Source organism: Cuculus canorus, chromosome 5 (assembly GCF_017976375.1).
Source record: "Cuculus canorus isolate bCucCan1 chromosome 5, bCucCan1.pri, whole genome shotgun sequence".
NCBI classification, from domain to species: Eukaryota; Metazoa; Chordata; class Aves; order Cuculiformes; family Cuculidae; genus Cuculus; species Cuculus canorus.
The window spans coordinates 45,339,738-45,355,667 of record NC_071405.1 but is presented as its reverse complement, the minus strand read 5'-3'; the positions used below and the strand labels follow the sequence as shown (position 1 = coordinate 45,355,667).

The 15,930-nt window shown below is 36.8% G+C and overlaps 1 protein-coding gene across 1 annotated transcript; it reads right to left on the bottom strand.

The window, feature by feature from the left end:
• Positions 1-4,104: 4,104 nt before the first annotated feature.
• GAL (galanin and GMAP prepropeptide) lies at positions 4,105-15,702 on the bottom strand. The gene is made up of 6 exons (XM_009571883.2): positions 15,401-15,702; positions 15,138-15,218; positions 14,409-14,463; positions 12,873-12,959; positions 9,898-9,975; positions 4,105-7,602 (listed from the first exon to the last, which is right to left on the bottom strand). Exons 2-6 carry the CDS (start codon positions 15,216-15,218, stop codon positions 7,550-7,552), a joined length of 354 nt encoding a protein of 117 aa, XP_009570178.1. The 5' UTR covers positions 15,401-15,702; the 3' UTR covers positions 4,105-7,549.
• Between the last annotated feature and the right edge of the window lie 228 nt (positions 15,703-15,930).

Below are 15,930 nucleotides of genomic sequence, written 5' to 3'. Positions count from 1 at the left end.
TCTTTTGCACTTCTTTCCTGCGCAATAACATTACAAGCTGAAGAATTATGGGATTTGCAAGTGGGAAAAGAAGTCTTTCTGTGAGGAATTTCTGGCATTTCCTTGGTAGGTCGGTTTGTTTGTTTGTTTGTTCATGTTGGGAAAGGATACAATGACGAAATAATTTCTTGTCATTTGAGAACAGGCTTCTGAATAAAAAAGATTTTTACTTAGAATTTCTCCCTACATTTCTTCTATCTTTCCTCTTGTATAAATTAAGAAAGCAACAACTACCAGAGCTGTGAGGATTACCAGAGGCCATATTCTTGCTTCCTAGTTCAGCTGTAGTGGCTTGCCTCTGTTGAGAATAAACCCTAAATAGACAAATAAATCAAGTAGCAGCATGAAGTCATCCTTGCAAAAACATCTATTCTTACATTACACCTTAAGACTGGGTTTTCAACTGCTATAAATCCTTGTCGTTTCTCGGAAATCAACAAATTATTTCAGTTTTTATCATCCTAGCCTTTGGCATTCTAGCTCCACAGCAGTGAGCTACCAAGCAAGAGGGGCAGAAGGCTGGCTTGGCTGAGCAGGGATCTTCTAGAACTTAGGTAGAAAAGGCAAGTATATGGACTTTGCAAGTAACAACAGGAACACAAGAAGGCTACAAATTCATTGTTCGCCACTGTAGGGAGAAAATTTGTGCAGCCAGAGCTCAATTAGAGTTCAAGCTGGCCAGTACTGCAAAGGACAACAAAATGAGCTCTTCACAAACAGGGACGTAAACAAAGCAGAGATGTTTAATGCCTTCTTCACTTGTCTTTAACAATGATGAATGGCCCTGTGACCCTTAGAGCCCTGTGTTGGAAGACCGTAACTGGGGAGATGATGAATTCCCAGACAACTCTGATCTTATTCAAGACTCACTGCTCCAGCTGGAGACACATAAATCTGTGGGGTCTGGTAGGATTCATCCTAATGTGCTCACAGACCTGGCCGATGCCACCGTGGGACCTCTCTCCATTATTTTGCAATGATCATGGGAACCTGGAGAGGTCCCCATCAACTGGAATCTAGCAAACAAAGAGGGAAGACCCTGGTATTTATAGGCCTCAATTACAGTCTCAATTACAGTCCCAATTCCAGTTTCAATTCAGTGCCTGATAAAATCATGGAGATAGTCATTCTAGGAGTTATTTAAAAACAAATGAGAGACAATACAGTCATTGGTCACAGTCCACATGGGTTCACAAGTGAGAAGTCCTGTTTAAACCAACTTAATTAGTTTTTAAGATAAGATAACCCACCTAGTTGATCAAGGGTAACCAATACATGTGGGATCTGTTTAGATTTTAGTAAAGATTTTCATAACTATCTCTCTTAGTATCCTTCTAGGCAAAGTGTCCAATGTACAGGTAAACAAGTCCATAACTGGCCGACAGGTCAGACAAAGAGCTAAAGTAAATGGGGGTACATCAGGCTGGTAACCAGTCACTAGTGGGGCTCCTTAACGTTCAATTTTATGGCCAGTGCTCTTTAATGGTTTTATAAGGGATCTGGATACAGAATCAGAATACAGAATACAGAAGTACATTGAATGAGTTTGCTGATAGTACTAAATTAGGAGGAGCTGTGCACTCCCTTGGTGGTAGAGAAGCCTTACAGAGAGATCTGGATAGACTAGAGAGCTGGACAATTGCCAGCCATATGAAGCTTAACAAGACCAAATTCAATACTCTGCACCTGGGATGGGGTAATCCCACTTATACACGCAAACTAAGGGATTAGAGGCTGGAGAGCAGCCCTACAGAGAGCAAGACTTATGAGGAGCAACTGAGATCACTTGGTTAGTTCAGCTTAGAGAAGGCTGAGGGGTGACCTTGTCACAGTCTACAACTTCCTCAAGAGGGGCAGGCACTGATCTCCTCTCTCTGGTGGCCAGTAATAGTCCATGAGGAAATGGAATGAAGCTGTGTAATGAGAAGTTCAGGTTGGACATTAGGAAACTGTTCTTCACTGAGAGGGTGAAACAGGCTTCCCAGGCAAGTGGGCCAGGGCACTGAGTATGTCTGAGTTCAAGGAACATCATGCTTTTAGTCATATGGTTTAGTTTTATACAGTCCTGCAAGGCACAGGGCATTGTATTCAATGATACTTATGGATCCCTTCAGCTCAAGGTGTTCCATGATTCTATAGTTGTATTTTACCAAGCTCTTTTACAATTAATATTTCCAGATTTTAAAAGTCAACAAAAACCATCCATCATCAAAACTTTCAAAGCTGTGTACACCGCAGTGCCATTGATATGTATGAGCAACTCATGACTCAATTATAAACCTAATTGTGGGTAGGAAAATACCAAAATAATTATTAACATTAATATTTAATCAACCTCAGGTTTGGAAACAGATGTTTGACGGGTATGGTGAGAGATAAAATATAATCATAGAATGCTTTGTGTTGGAATAGACATTGAAGATCATCTAGTTCCAACCCCCCTGCTAAGGAGCACCTTCCACTTGCTCAGGTTGCTTAAAGCCTCATCCAGCCTGGCCTTCAACACCTCCAAGGCCAGGGCAGCCATGATTTCTCTGAGAAACCTGTTCCAGTGCCCCACCACCCCCACAGTAAAAAATTTCTTCCTCATGTCTAGCCTAAATCTGCCCTCTTTCAGCTTAAAACCATTACACCTCATCCTGTAACTGCACTCCCTGATAAAGAACTTCTCCCCAACTTTCTTGTGGGCACTCTTTAACTGCTGGAGGCTGCTATAAGGTCTCCCAGGAGCCTCCTCTTCTCTAGGCTGAAAAACCCCAACTTTCTCAGCCTGTCCTCATATGGGAGGTGCTCCAGCCCTCCGATCATCTTTGTGTTGCTCCTCTGGACTCGCTCTAACAGATCCCTGTCCTTCCTGTGCTGAGGATGCCAGAATTGAACACAGTACTCCAAGTGAGGTCTCATGAGAGCAGAGGGGGAGAATCACCTCCCTTGACCTGCTGGTCACGCTTTTTTTGATGCAGCCCAGGATACGGTTGGCTTTCTGAGCTGCAAGTGTACTTCACCAGCTGACGTTGAGCTTCTCATGCACCAGCAAACCCATTCTTCACCCAGTCTGTAATGATGCTTGGGATTGCCTCAATCCAGGTGTGCATACTGTGTACTGAAAAAGGAAGCCAAGCAAAATGGACCAAAAGGCAGAGAAAAATGTAAATATTTTTTTAAAAAAATTATATAGTTTGAACTACAAAGAATGAAGTACAATTTCACAGATATGGAGCTGTTTCTAAAAAATACATAGATAGGGTGTAATTTTTTAATGTCTAGAATTAGTAGCTAGTTCTGAAGGCCTAAAGTGATAGAAGTATTTCATGAACAATGTACTTTTCAGGTGGGAAGGAAGAGTATTTTTTATGCAATGATGGTGAATATAGCTTTTATTTCTGAAATTATATTCAGCAAAAGATCTGGGATTTATTAAAATTATTGGGGTTTTATAACTGAATAAGGGTAGATCTTAACTGATATCAACCTACCTTCAAGGTCATCAGTAGCACTATACTGAGTTTTATAGGTCAGGATTTGACCTCATATGCTATCTTTAAAGAGCTGTATTTTTAAACAGTGACTAAGTAGGTGATCAGAATGATAGCCAAGCAGGCATAATTTGCAAACGTGTGCTTTGAAAAGTGGCGCAAAAATGTAACACTTAGCTGTAAAAATGTGGTTATTTTTCCTGTGTGCTTCTGCTGGTTTTCTGTTTTAGGGCCTGAGTTCATTCTGCTTGATTTGAAGCAGCCAACCAAAATGTCTAATTTAAAAGTTTACTCTAGATTCAGAGCCTAGGGTCACTCTCTAGCTAGTAGTGAGCAGAAGGCAATTCAGATCTTTGCTTAGCAAAACTGCACTCTTTAGTTCATGTGCCCAAAATTCCTGTGAAAAGTCCTATGAGAAGATACCAAATAGTTGTGTCCCCAAACACTAATTTGCAGAAGAGGCACATAAAATTCTCATATAAATCTTTGGGGACTATTTTGAGTAGGGTTTTAATAGCTACAGAGAACAATAGATGTGAAACCCACCAGAAAGCTCAATTCTGGCTTTTTAAGCATCATTTCTGTGAGGTGCTGAGTGTTGCACATGAATTGACAAATAGCCCACAATCTGAGGTGTTAAAAATGTTAACAACAGACATTCATATACAAAACTACTGAATCTGAGTACTTGAGAAATCTGTGAGTTGCAGTTTTCTCTGGCTGGTCCATGTCATGCTCAGTCAACATACAAAAAATAAAGTATCAGAACTATTATTTGCATTTATTTAAAAATAAATTATAGAACACAAGATAATGATAGGAATATAGCACTCTAATATTGTACTTTGTCAACTGGTGAAAAATAATTCATTCTGCTGATACTCAGCTCTGAACCTTTTTTTAATCCTCATATCTGTCTTAGAAATCTCGGGAGGTGATTTGTATCCTGGACAAATTACAAAGTACTTCCTGATGTGCATTTCTAACTTGTTAGCTTTTTGTATCCTGTATTCTGAAATAGTGTAAAAATACATTCATTGCTTTTTCAGTCAGTTATTAATGTGTTGCTTCATATACCATCTCATGTCATAACTCCTCATCTTGGTTGAAAGCCAGAAGAACAGCTAAGAAATTGTCAGAATCTTTTGTAAACTAACTTGTACAAAGCCTCTCTGTTATCTTAGAAAGCCAGGCAAAAAGGGCTGTAGTTTGGGTTTAACTATGGTAACATTAAACTTGAAAGTGGAATTATGTCAACCATAGTACGAAGCCCCCTTGAACGCCATCAGTATTCTGAGTCCTATTTACTTTTTCTATGCTAATTTTGCAGTCTGACCTTTACATCAATAGAAAGGTGGGAAAACAGGAGTATCCTGTCAGCTGCTTAATAGCTTCCAAATCTGAATAGACTGTTCTATGGCATCCTTTTCTTGTTGCTGAAGATATTTGTCACTTTTCTCTTAGTTTTTCTGGTTCTACAGTGCTTTTGTTTTTGCAGTGCAACTGGTGTCACAGTCGGCAATGGTGGCATAATGATGTATTCTGGGTTGATTTTGGCTACTTTCATTATGATTCCTGACATTCCATTTGCTTTTCTAACTGTTGCTGAGGTTTAAATGGCTTTTTTTTCAGAGGCTCACGTACAATGAGTGTAAGCTATTTTTCCAGAGATAATTTAGACCATCGTTATGTATATGCAAAATTAGAGTTGTTTTTCTCTCTGTATATTACTTTGCTTGCATCACCATATAATTTCATCTGCCATTTTATTGTCCAGTCATTAAGCATCATGCAAGCCTTCTGTTCATTGTCAGAGTTAAATTTGCATGCTGATATATTTTATATCACTGGCAAACGTTACAACAAAATTTTACTTTTTCAGATTTTTTCATTTGTCTTTAGTGCAGATATGTGTTTGATCTAATGCTACACAAAAGTGGGATACAATGTATGCAAATGAGAAAATAAATGAAATTATGAGGAACTAGTTTCAGATATTTTATTTTCTACTGAAACTTGTCACATCTTGTTGTCTCTTTGCCCTGTTGCAACTGAATGCTTTCAAATTGTGGTTTTAAAGGCCATCTTCTATCAGGTGCTTGTCTTAGAAGATGATTATGTCATTCCAAGTATTTGCAGAATATAGGTCTGAGATGTAGCTATGTAATGCATGCTTTTAATAAAATGTTAATAAAATGATATTACTAAAATTTACCTAGAACGCCCTTTTGTTGGTTTTTACCTTTTTGTTTTTGCAAATATAAGAGCTATAGAGGTTGAAGAAACAGTCTGAAAATTTTACTTCTCTCTGTGTTTTGGCATATTACCAGTATGTATTTGAACGCAGTAATTATTAAATGAATGTGACTGCTTCTGGTAACTAGATTAAAGTGATCCTTCCTGGTTTTTTTATAGTATATCCACCCAGTACAACGAGTGCTTGTGGACCTCCTTGTTTAGATAGTGATGTAACTCTTCCAAGGAACTTGATCCAATGAGTTTTCCGTATTTCAAATAATCTCAAATTTCAGAATTTCAAATAAACCTTCTAACACAAACATTCTAACTTTAAAGAGCTGACAGTATGCTAGTTTTATTTAAGTGATAACTATTCTCTAAACTCAATTTCTTACCCTATTTCAAAAGAAAATAAATTTGATGCTGTTTTTTATTTAATCATAAATTCAGTTGCTTTGCCACAGAAGGATGGCTTGTTACTGAGTTCTGCAAATGGACACTGGTTCTTAGCACTCAATGAATCAAAGTACATGGAAGTCAATGAAAAGATCGGCTCTTGAATTTAGTGAGCTCTTCTTCAAGTTTATGATGGGAAATATGCTCAAAAGCCCATTGAATGTAACAAATCTACTTTGTACACTTTGGAAGGTAAACATTAAACACTAGATCAGAGCAACTACTAAAGGAAGAGCACAAGCTGATTGACAAGGTGAGATAACCTTATGGGTTCAAATTAGACACTACTGACTTGACACCTAGAATGTATTCTGCTATGCTAAAAGTGGAAAACACATTAAGTAATAATGTTCTGCAAGATTTTTGTCAGTCTGTGCACTCTTGTGCACAGCAGCATTTTGAAAGGATGCTTTTTCATTGCACTAAGCACAGAGTGAAAGCTATCTGAATGTGAAAAAAACATTCTAAGACCTGTATCTTGACAAACCTTTCCTCATTCTTGATATGACACATTGTGTATAGGCCTAGTATCCTCTTGCAGTACATCAAAGTTCTTTTGTGGGGACTAAGCATGTATTCAAATGCTTTTCAGGACTCAGATTAAAGCATCTTATAAAATTTATTTTTTTTAATCTTGGAGTGGAGGGAAGAATTTTTTCATTAAAGAATACAGAGCCAGTGTTCTTGGCAACATAGGAATAGGAATGGTACACACGGGATTTGTGTAAACCTATCACCTGTACAGGACAGTTAAATTTCTATTGTATGAAGTTACACTTCGGTCAATGGCTTGCTCTATTACAGGCAAATAATATGAAATTTAAAAAGAACACGAGTTTATTTATGAGTCTTTGAAAGGAAGTAAATCTTCCATGAAGCCCTAAAGCAGAGACAGATATGTATCCTAAAATACTCTGCATGGCAGCGGTTTGAAGTGACTGTTCTTATTTTTCTCACTTAGCTAAAGTACTCAATCTGCTGTATTTATGTTTTATTTTTACTGTAATTTTGCAGTGTAGAGATGTACTTTACAATTTAACCTGGGCTTTGTATACGACTCATTTTGTGCTCTACATATTTATTTTTAAAATGAAACTATGTATTTGCTCTTTATTTTTATTTTATCATTTACCTACAGAAAAATTTTACCATGGCAAAATTTTACACTATAACATCACAGGAGAGAAAAAAAAAATCCCAAACAAACAAAAAACAGAGGGCAAGATGCTGTTTTTATATCAGATTAATGCAAACACTGCTTCTCATCTTCAGCTCATTTGGATATTCTGTTTAGAATTCAACCTAATCTACAGTACAACAAAATAAAAATGCATTCTTCTTCAAGACTGGTTGTTTTCCTCTGGTGCAGGTAGTTTATCAAGTGCTCCCACATCTGCAAGGAATAAAAAAAAAGATTTAACACATATGTAAGTATGCATATTGATCTTAGCAATTAAACAATTAAATCCAATTTCAGGACTATACTCTTATAATTTTTTCTCTCTATAAAAGGCACATCCTTAACTTCCCATATTTTCATTTATAAATGATTGTTTATTTCTTTTGAATATTAAATAATATCTTCCTGCTTTCCTGCTTTTTCCTCACCTTTTTAGAAACAGCAGTAACAGAATGATAGCAAAATTATTTCAATTTTATTACATCGATTGATATTACTGGATCCCATCATCTCAGAAGTTTTAATATTATCCAATTACAGCTGCCCTCCTACAGCCTGCTCTACATGGGAAGCCTTAAAATCTGGAGGGAACAATTTTCAAGAGAAAGAGCTATAGGCCATTTTTTAGTTATCATCAAGATACTTAGTTGAAATATCCACTTTATCTTGCGGATTGAATTGTACGTCTAATCTGAATAACAATTCCCTGAATCTGAATCTCAGGAGTGGGAGTTATCCCCTTTCCCTCAAAGGAACATATATAAACCAATATATCTAATGTAATAAAATTTCATTTGAGCAAAAACACTCAAGTGTCTCTACCACAATAAAGTATGTTTTTTCGTCTCCTTAATCTGCAGTTCTGATTTTGTGTAAGAGTTTATACTACATCTTGCCAACAAGTTTTATTAAGAAATAATATGATAACATTCTGTGTTTCTTTTTAAACCTGAGAATACAGGAAGAAGCCATTTTATATGATCTGGAGATACCTTTTTTATGAGAACGGAATATACCATGTCTTCTGAATAAAAACACTTCTTTGTCATCATTATCCAGAACAAGGAATTGTAACTTAGTTACAGTACAGCCTTTATACTTCTTCCCCACGACAAATGAGCTAATTTTTATTTCTATGAGATGCAGTTTATTTTCTTGCCCTACTTAACAGCTCTTAACCTACTTCTCAGACAGTGCATGCTTGAGCTCAATGTGTTTCACACTGTTTCTGTTGTGTCTGGTTATTGGTTTTACTTCGGAGGCTCACATAGCAGGGTAAAACAGTGTTTAGGGCTCACCTTCACAGCGAGTGGCAAAATAAACAAACTATTATTTTGTCCACGATAAATATACATGCTAATAAGCTAAATACATATTTGAAATATCTCAGGCCCTTAATACTAACCATAAAGAGGCTTTGTTTCAAATGAAAAATTGATTCAATAGACACTGGGTGAGAATTATTTCTCCTGGGCAGATGCAAATTATTTAGAAAAAACATTTAGAAAAAAGAGATCTTGAATTTTGTTTCCTAGATATGCAGAAAATGAACAGATTTCTTTAAAGGCTCTTTTAATAATGAAATTAAAATACAAATGTAACACACAGTTCTTTGTAACTATTCCACAGCATACACTTCCCACAAAATTGCTTATAATTTTTTATATGAGGTAAGAATATAGAAATTACAGATTTATAGAATTGTCTACTTTCTGACCATTCTTTAAACATTTGCAGTAAAAATAACTTTTTTCCCTTCCTGTTATGTTTTAGAACATTTTGGTTTAGAAGGGCTGAAGAGGTTTTCTAAAAGCTAAGTATTATAGGGATTTTTTAAAAAGCAAAACTGACAAAAACTCAGGAGCAGCCAGATTTCTTTTTCACTTAATGCTATAATAAAGTTAGCATTCTTAAAGAATCAACAGTAAGGTCAATTTTACAATTCTTGTTGCAATTTTAAGACCACACAGACTTCTCACTAGCAGAATTTTGAGCTGTTGACCAACATTTAGCTTAGTTATTGAAATTTTATGATGTGATTTTATTGTAGTTTCTTCTGTCACTAAGAAATGCTTCAGAATTTCAACCAACTGTTCTTGACATTAAACTGAGTTCTTATTTAATTTCTTATTGAATTGTTTTACACTAAATCACATGTAATCAGATGGAATTTAGTTTGTTTTCAACTGCTCTAAAATCTTGGTCCATACAATTTTAGTAGGAGGTGTTATTATTTTCACAGTGCCCAGAGTAATCAAATGGTATTAGAACCCTGGTACACAGCATACTTATTGACCTGCAGTTTGGCTAGACTATCTGCACTCTCTAAATCAAGCCAATTCTCAAGCGCACTAAAATGGAATCGATACTTGCTTCTCCTCAATTAGAGATACTATACATAATTTTGCATGCTAAATTTATAGCAGGCATGTACAATCAAGGATAACCTTATCTTCTCAGTATATTTCACACCACAAAGTGCAATAGATTAAAAAGGTAGTCACCGACCTTTAAGATGCAAGTAAGTCAAAAATTCATTTACTGTGCGCACAATGTTTTCATCAGCCAGTGGTCTTCCAAGTTTCCCTATAAAACAAATCAGCTATTAATGTTAACAAGGTATAAAGATTTATTGTACGTGACATTGCAGCTAGGTTTATCACTACTCTAAAGTGTCTTTTTCCTTAAAATCCTGAATTGAAAACCTAATTTCATTAAAGAGTAAGGCCATGTTAAACTAGGTAACTGAATCAACACTGCCCAGCATAGAAACTGCTTTGACACCTTAATGGTCATGGTCTTTAAGGCCTTATGAGCTCTGTTGCAGAAGACAGAGATCCTCTTCTCACCTCTCTGCTTTGTGTCCACTAGCCTGAGATTAAACATAAATTTAGCAAAGACAATCATCAGCTATGCAAAATCAAAGTTCTTTATGTAGCCTGATTTTGTTCCCAATAAGCCCCTCAAGTGATATAGAAGTGATTTGTATCCCAAAAGCTAGACCTGGGATTTCACTAAAAGCTCAGAAAACTACATTTCTGTTTATGTATCTAGTACAATATACTCCTCTTTGCTCTTACAGAAGGAGGCCTTTTGATGCTTTATAAATGAGCTGATTCATCAAGATCCCTGAGGGGGTGAGAAGTATGTTTTGTCTATTAAAGAGAGAAAGAAAGGAGATATCTTGCTTTTCATCAACAAGACGGAGAATTGGTTTATGTTACAGAACAAAGGGTAGGTAATCTCCCTAAGATTTTCAGTTCTCTGCATACAGAACAGATCGGTACCATTATCAGACTGACAGTCCATTATTACAACACTAAAAAGACTGTTCCTTGATGATATCATAGAGGACATGCTTAATCTCAGAAACCTTTCATGGACTTTTGTGGAGATTGATCATTTTTATACTAGTAGTTTATTGACCGAGATTTTATTATCAATGTGATATGTATTGGATAATTATTTTTCTTCAGTGACTTGAGCATATTGCACATGTGTATTTCTATATACTCTGCTATTCACCTTAATTCTGTATAGCCGATTTTTTGTGGACTCTAGTAAAGAAACACTTATATTCTTGGAATTTAAAGATTTTCCTGATTATGCTTATAGGGTTTTTTTTCCCCTTGTACCTAGTGTTATGTAACTAATACATCTTACAGGTTCTTCTAGGTTATGTGGAGCGCTTGTGAATTTTGTAGTGTTCTTCCAAGAAGACAGAGCACTCCTTTGTATGAACTTTTACAGTAATAAGGTGTACTTATATTGCCATTTTAAGATATTTTCGCAAATAATCAGTAGAATTTAACTAAAAAAAAATCTTTCATTTTCAGTTTAAATAAGAATCCAGGCTGCCTTATCCAGTTTTTATAGTCAAATCCTCTTTGGATGGGGACTCTATAATAAGCTTCACCTTCAAAGAAAACTTTTGACGAGAGAATCTAAAATTGATTTCATAACAGAGGCAGTTACAGAATTTTCAGGTCCCATCCAGAGAACTTTAGTTTACGGGTTTCTTGTAATTGTGCAGGTTCAGCAGTACCTGTAAAAGGAGCTGGTAGTATATCCACACATGGCAATATCTTGCAACGTCAGCTGCATTGTCATACTATAAATGCCTTCCTTTCACACTGTTTCTTACTGTCAAAACATTATTTTTACGCCAGTGTTTGAGGAAGTACATTCTTCCTTTGTTTTTTTTTATTTCCCTTTTTTCTTAAAAACAAAACACCAAGCCAATTAAACCCCACACCACCACACATACACACAAAACGCCACTATGTAAATGCATACCAGAACTAAACTGGCAGTCATTCTGAAGGTGTAAAAACTAAGAAATGCATTAATGTTTCTGTTCTATTTAAAAAGTAATTATGTCAATAAAATTATAATTAAGCACATTTCCTTTTTAATGAATTTATTTTGTGTTTGCTGCACTTACATTGTGCTGGATGGATTTAAAATAGCCCATGAGAGCACTGAGACTGAGACTTTTTGTCCCCTCATTGTGATGAATGCAATAGTATTCAAGTAAGTACTGCTTTATTTGCAGTGAGGAACAGATTCTTTGACAGTCTATAGATGAGATTCATCCCAGCTCGCTTTAGTGGTCTGCAGCAGATTTAGTTTGTCCTCAGGAGAAAGAAACATCCTTTTTTTTTCCCTAGGCAAAGAAACATTCTTTTTTTTTTCCTAGAAGTTTCTAAATCTTGTCCTGAAGTAGGTGTTCTAAAAGAGTGTCATGCTTCTCATCATAAAGGCAGAATAGACATACATTGTAGAGGCTGAGCTTTGGATGATGAATCCAGATGAAGGCTGCATCATTTTCATTGCTATTCACTAAGTTCTGATGCATGCAACCTCATAACAACATGTTGACCTGACTTCGCTTTTGACCAGGTTCTCACTCTTTTACTGAAGATAATCTATGTTGCTTAAATAAAGGAAATACAGTGAGACTTAACAAAGACAATTATTTTTTTTTTAATTTTTTTTTTAAATAGTGAAGACTGTTACAACATAATCAATGCCACACAGTTCTGAGGCCTGGTTTCAGCTCTGGAGTATCAGCATTAAAGAAAAAAATATCTGAGAATTTCTATAGCTTTACCTACTGAAAGACTCCTTTATGAGTTCACTTCTTTGCTGAAGGAAATTAACTCTTAAAAGTCTAGGGTGACGTTTGAAATATTTATTTGAACATATGAAAGGAAAAAAACAAGGTTTATTCGAAGTAATCTGATGTATTACACTTTAAAAGCAACATAATTATGGTACTTTTCCCTAAGCACCAACACGTTTTAAACTATGACCATGTACAAAGAGCACATTGAATGGCCAAATTTTTCTTCCTTTCATATGTTCATTAGGATTTTTGTTAAAGTGCAGGAATATCCTTATAGTTAGTTAACTCAAAAACAGAAAATAAATTACTAAACATATAACCAAATCAACAATACTGGCTTTCAGAATTTCATTACCTGCTTTCATATCCTCATCAGGCTGTATTTCACGTTTACCAGTGAAACCATGTTTGTCATTAAAAGATCTGTGGTTATCTACTGCATCTAAATAAATTAAAAATCAGAGGAGTTAATTGACCTAACCACAACCTTCGCTATATTGCTCAATTTTTGTGGATTTGAAAGAAAAGATCATGATGGGCACTTTTGATGTACAAAATGACAAAGAAGCAATCAATGTGTCACTAAATAAAATTACTTTTCTTCTGAATTTCTGCGTAGGATTTATATCATTTACAGAACCAGTCCTGTACCACTTACTTGCTGAAGCTATTACTGAATTCAGAGGAAGTTGTAAAGAAAATGTAAGTCTACACATTCAGGTGTAATTTTGGAAATTGTTTTTGCTACTCTTTCCTCTAGTTTTTATAGAATGTTGCAAATGAGTTTATTTAAGAAAACACCCTGCAAATAGTTTACATGAATAACCTTCAAAACCTATCTTATCTGCCCCTGGTGCCTCTTTTCTTTCCTTTGTGACAGGCATTACCTCTACCAGTAAAAGCTGATCAATAAGATCTGCAACAAAGGATGATTCCTCTTATTCAGTCTTAGATAAATGGCACTTCGACAAGTATATTCTCCCACAGCACCTTTGTTGATTTAGTTAAATCTGCTTCAGGGCATATACACTTCCAGACATTTACAGAACTAGTTAATATATTTAAAATGCATTAGTCTTGTTTGTTTGTTTGTTTGTTTTGGTGTCTTTAAGGTTAGTTAAAAACAATTAATAGGGTCATAGTGGGTATCTGTAATGTTTGTCATGTATTACCGAGACTGAAAATACTGAAACACTGGTAATGAGTGATTTTAACAAGAAATAATGGTAATAAGGACAGATATTTGAGACAGCTTAGCACTGCATTTTACTTTTCTTATAATCTACATTTGTGATTCCCCATCTTTCCAAACCAATTTTGTATTTTAAAGCCCTTTTACATTAAATACTTTTCACAACGAACTGTTAATATTTACAGTCATGAGTTTGTCTGTTATTGTTTCAGTTTGTATTGCCTTGATAGAAAAAAACCCTAGTATATTAATAAAGACAGGGAGCATGTTCTAATAGATTTAAAGGTGAAATCTGAAATAAATTGAGAAGTACCAAAATGTCACTTATTTTCATTCTTCCCTTGACATCTAAGATGGTATTTTGTAACACTTTCAGGGTGAGGGGGAGAGGGAGAAATAGTTACCATAAGAAAATTACAGTTTTGAAGCACAGATGTGCTTCTAGATATAAAGCCCCATAGCACTGCTCTGCTTTAGAAAAGAACTATTACTGTCTAAGACAATTCTGTAACAGGTATGTATGAAATATCTAAACGAGTATTCTCTCAAATGATTTTCTTCAGTCTTGCAGTTTTAGACAAAATTACTGTATTAATCAGAAAAGTGAGTAGCACACTACAGCCAACTAAATTACAGGAAAGAAAACTCTGCATTTTGAAATAACACTAAAAAAATAAAAAAAATATGTGCTTGACTTACGTGGCCCAAGTAGGTAACCAGCACTATTCAAAGTCCAGCCCCTTTTTTCTTTTCCCTTAAAGAAAAAAATGTAAGTATGTTATTGCATAAACTACACAGTGGTTTCTGAAGACAATGCGAACAGCACTAAATGGATATTCCCTTAGTGGAAAGTTTCTTTTGAAGGTTTGAAATCAAGAACTGTTGTAAAAAATAAAAGCTGATAATATTGAAGCAAACATTGATGGTGAACTCTTGCTCCTTCTCCCTGTAAGACAAAAGTTTCACTATTGACACCTACGTGGCTGCAGATTTTACACCATGTAAGTGAAACTGCACATCACACTTCAGATGCAGAAATTTTGACTTTATACTCCAAGTTTAATCACCAGCCGATAATCATCTGAAGAAACAACTATGGGTTTTATTAACTGTTTGGATTTACATGATAGCCTCTTTACAAAAAAAGTCCATATGCACACCACCTTTTCCGAGTCTTATAGATAATACATCCATCCAATTTTGGTCTATGAACTAGACACTCTTTTTTTCCCCTTAGTCATATTAGTTGTTAAAAGAGAGCTAGTGCTCTAAAGTCCCAATCTTAACTAAAAACCTGTTTACTGCCCAAAATGGTTTTGAGTGCTGCCTCTTGTCCAAGCCTTGTATCTAAATATCACTGGAAGGTTTACTGTTAGTGGCCAGCTGAGATAGATGGATAGGATCTCCAACAGGGAAATTAGTACTTACTGAGAAAACCAGTCCAAACGTTTCTGATAGGGTGGCACAAAGAATTAGAGACAGAAAGAGGAAACTAGTGCACCTCTGCATCTGGAAAGAAACGGTACTAAGGTAAATGCTTTGAGTTACTCGCCTTCCAGTCACGGACCCGCCGCAAGCAGGACGCTGCGGGAGGGATGGGGGAAGCGGGGAGGAGTGGGGAGGCTGCGGCTGCCCAGGGGGGCACCCAAATTCCACACCGGAGGAGAAGCCGAGAGGTGGGACGGGAGTACCTTGAGCTGGGGCGAGGCGGCCTCTTCCTCGCAGCGTTTCCCCTGGTGCTGGCGGCGCAGCGGCTCGTCCCGCGGGTGCAGCGCTGGCAGCGGTCAGTCAGTGCATGGCCGCAGGGAGTGAAACTGCGCGCCCACGCGCGGCTCCTCCGCTCTTTATGGGCTGCAGCGCGGGGTGCGGGAGGGGAGGGAGCCCAGGGCTGCCCGCACACCCCCTCCTCCGCCGGGGCATCGCCCCCTCGCCAACGTTAGGAACGGCCAAAATTACAGCAATTCAATCAGAGGTACTTGAAAGCAGGACGCAGGCTGCTCGGGCATTGCCTCTGGTGGCGGGGCCTCGGGCAGGCTGGGGAGAAGCCAGACGAGCTCTGGTCTGGGCAGCCTGGCCTGCGCCTCTCACCCGCTGCAGCTTCACAGTGGCTACGTTGGTGATGAGGAATAAGAAGGCATAAGTGAATACAGGTCACTTTTCAAACGTAGAATCACCGAATGCTTTGCGTTGGAAGGGACCTTAAAGATCATCTAATTCCACC

Excerpts from the sequence above, each read along its gene's own strand:
- GAL (XM_009571883.2), bottom strand. The coding sequence starts at position 15,218 with ATGCAGAGGTGCACTAGTTTCCTCTTTCTGTCTCTAATTCTTTGTGCC. Across the intron at positions 14,464-15,137 it reads CGTTTGGACTGGTTTTCTCA|GGAAAAGAAAAAAGGGGCTG; the intron begins GTAAGTACTAAT and ends TTTTTCTTTAAG. Across the intron at positions 12,960-14,408 it reads TGGTTACCTACTTGGGCCAC|ATGCAGTAGATAACCACAGA; the intron begins GTAAGTCAAGCA and ends TAATTTATTTAG.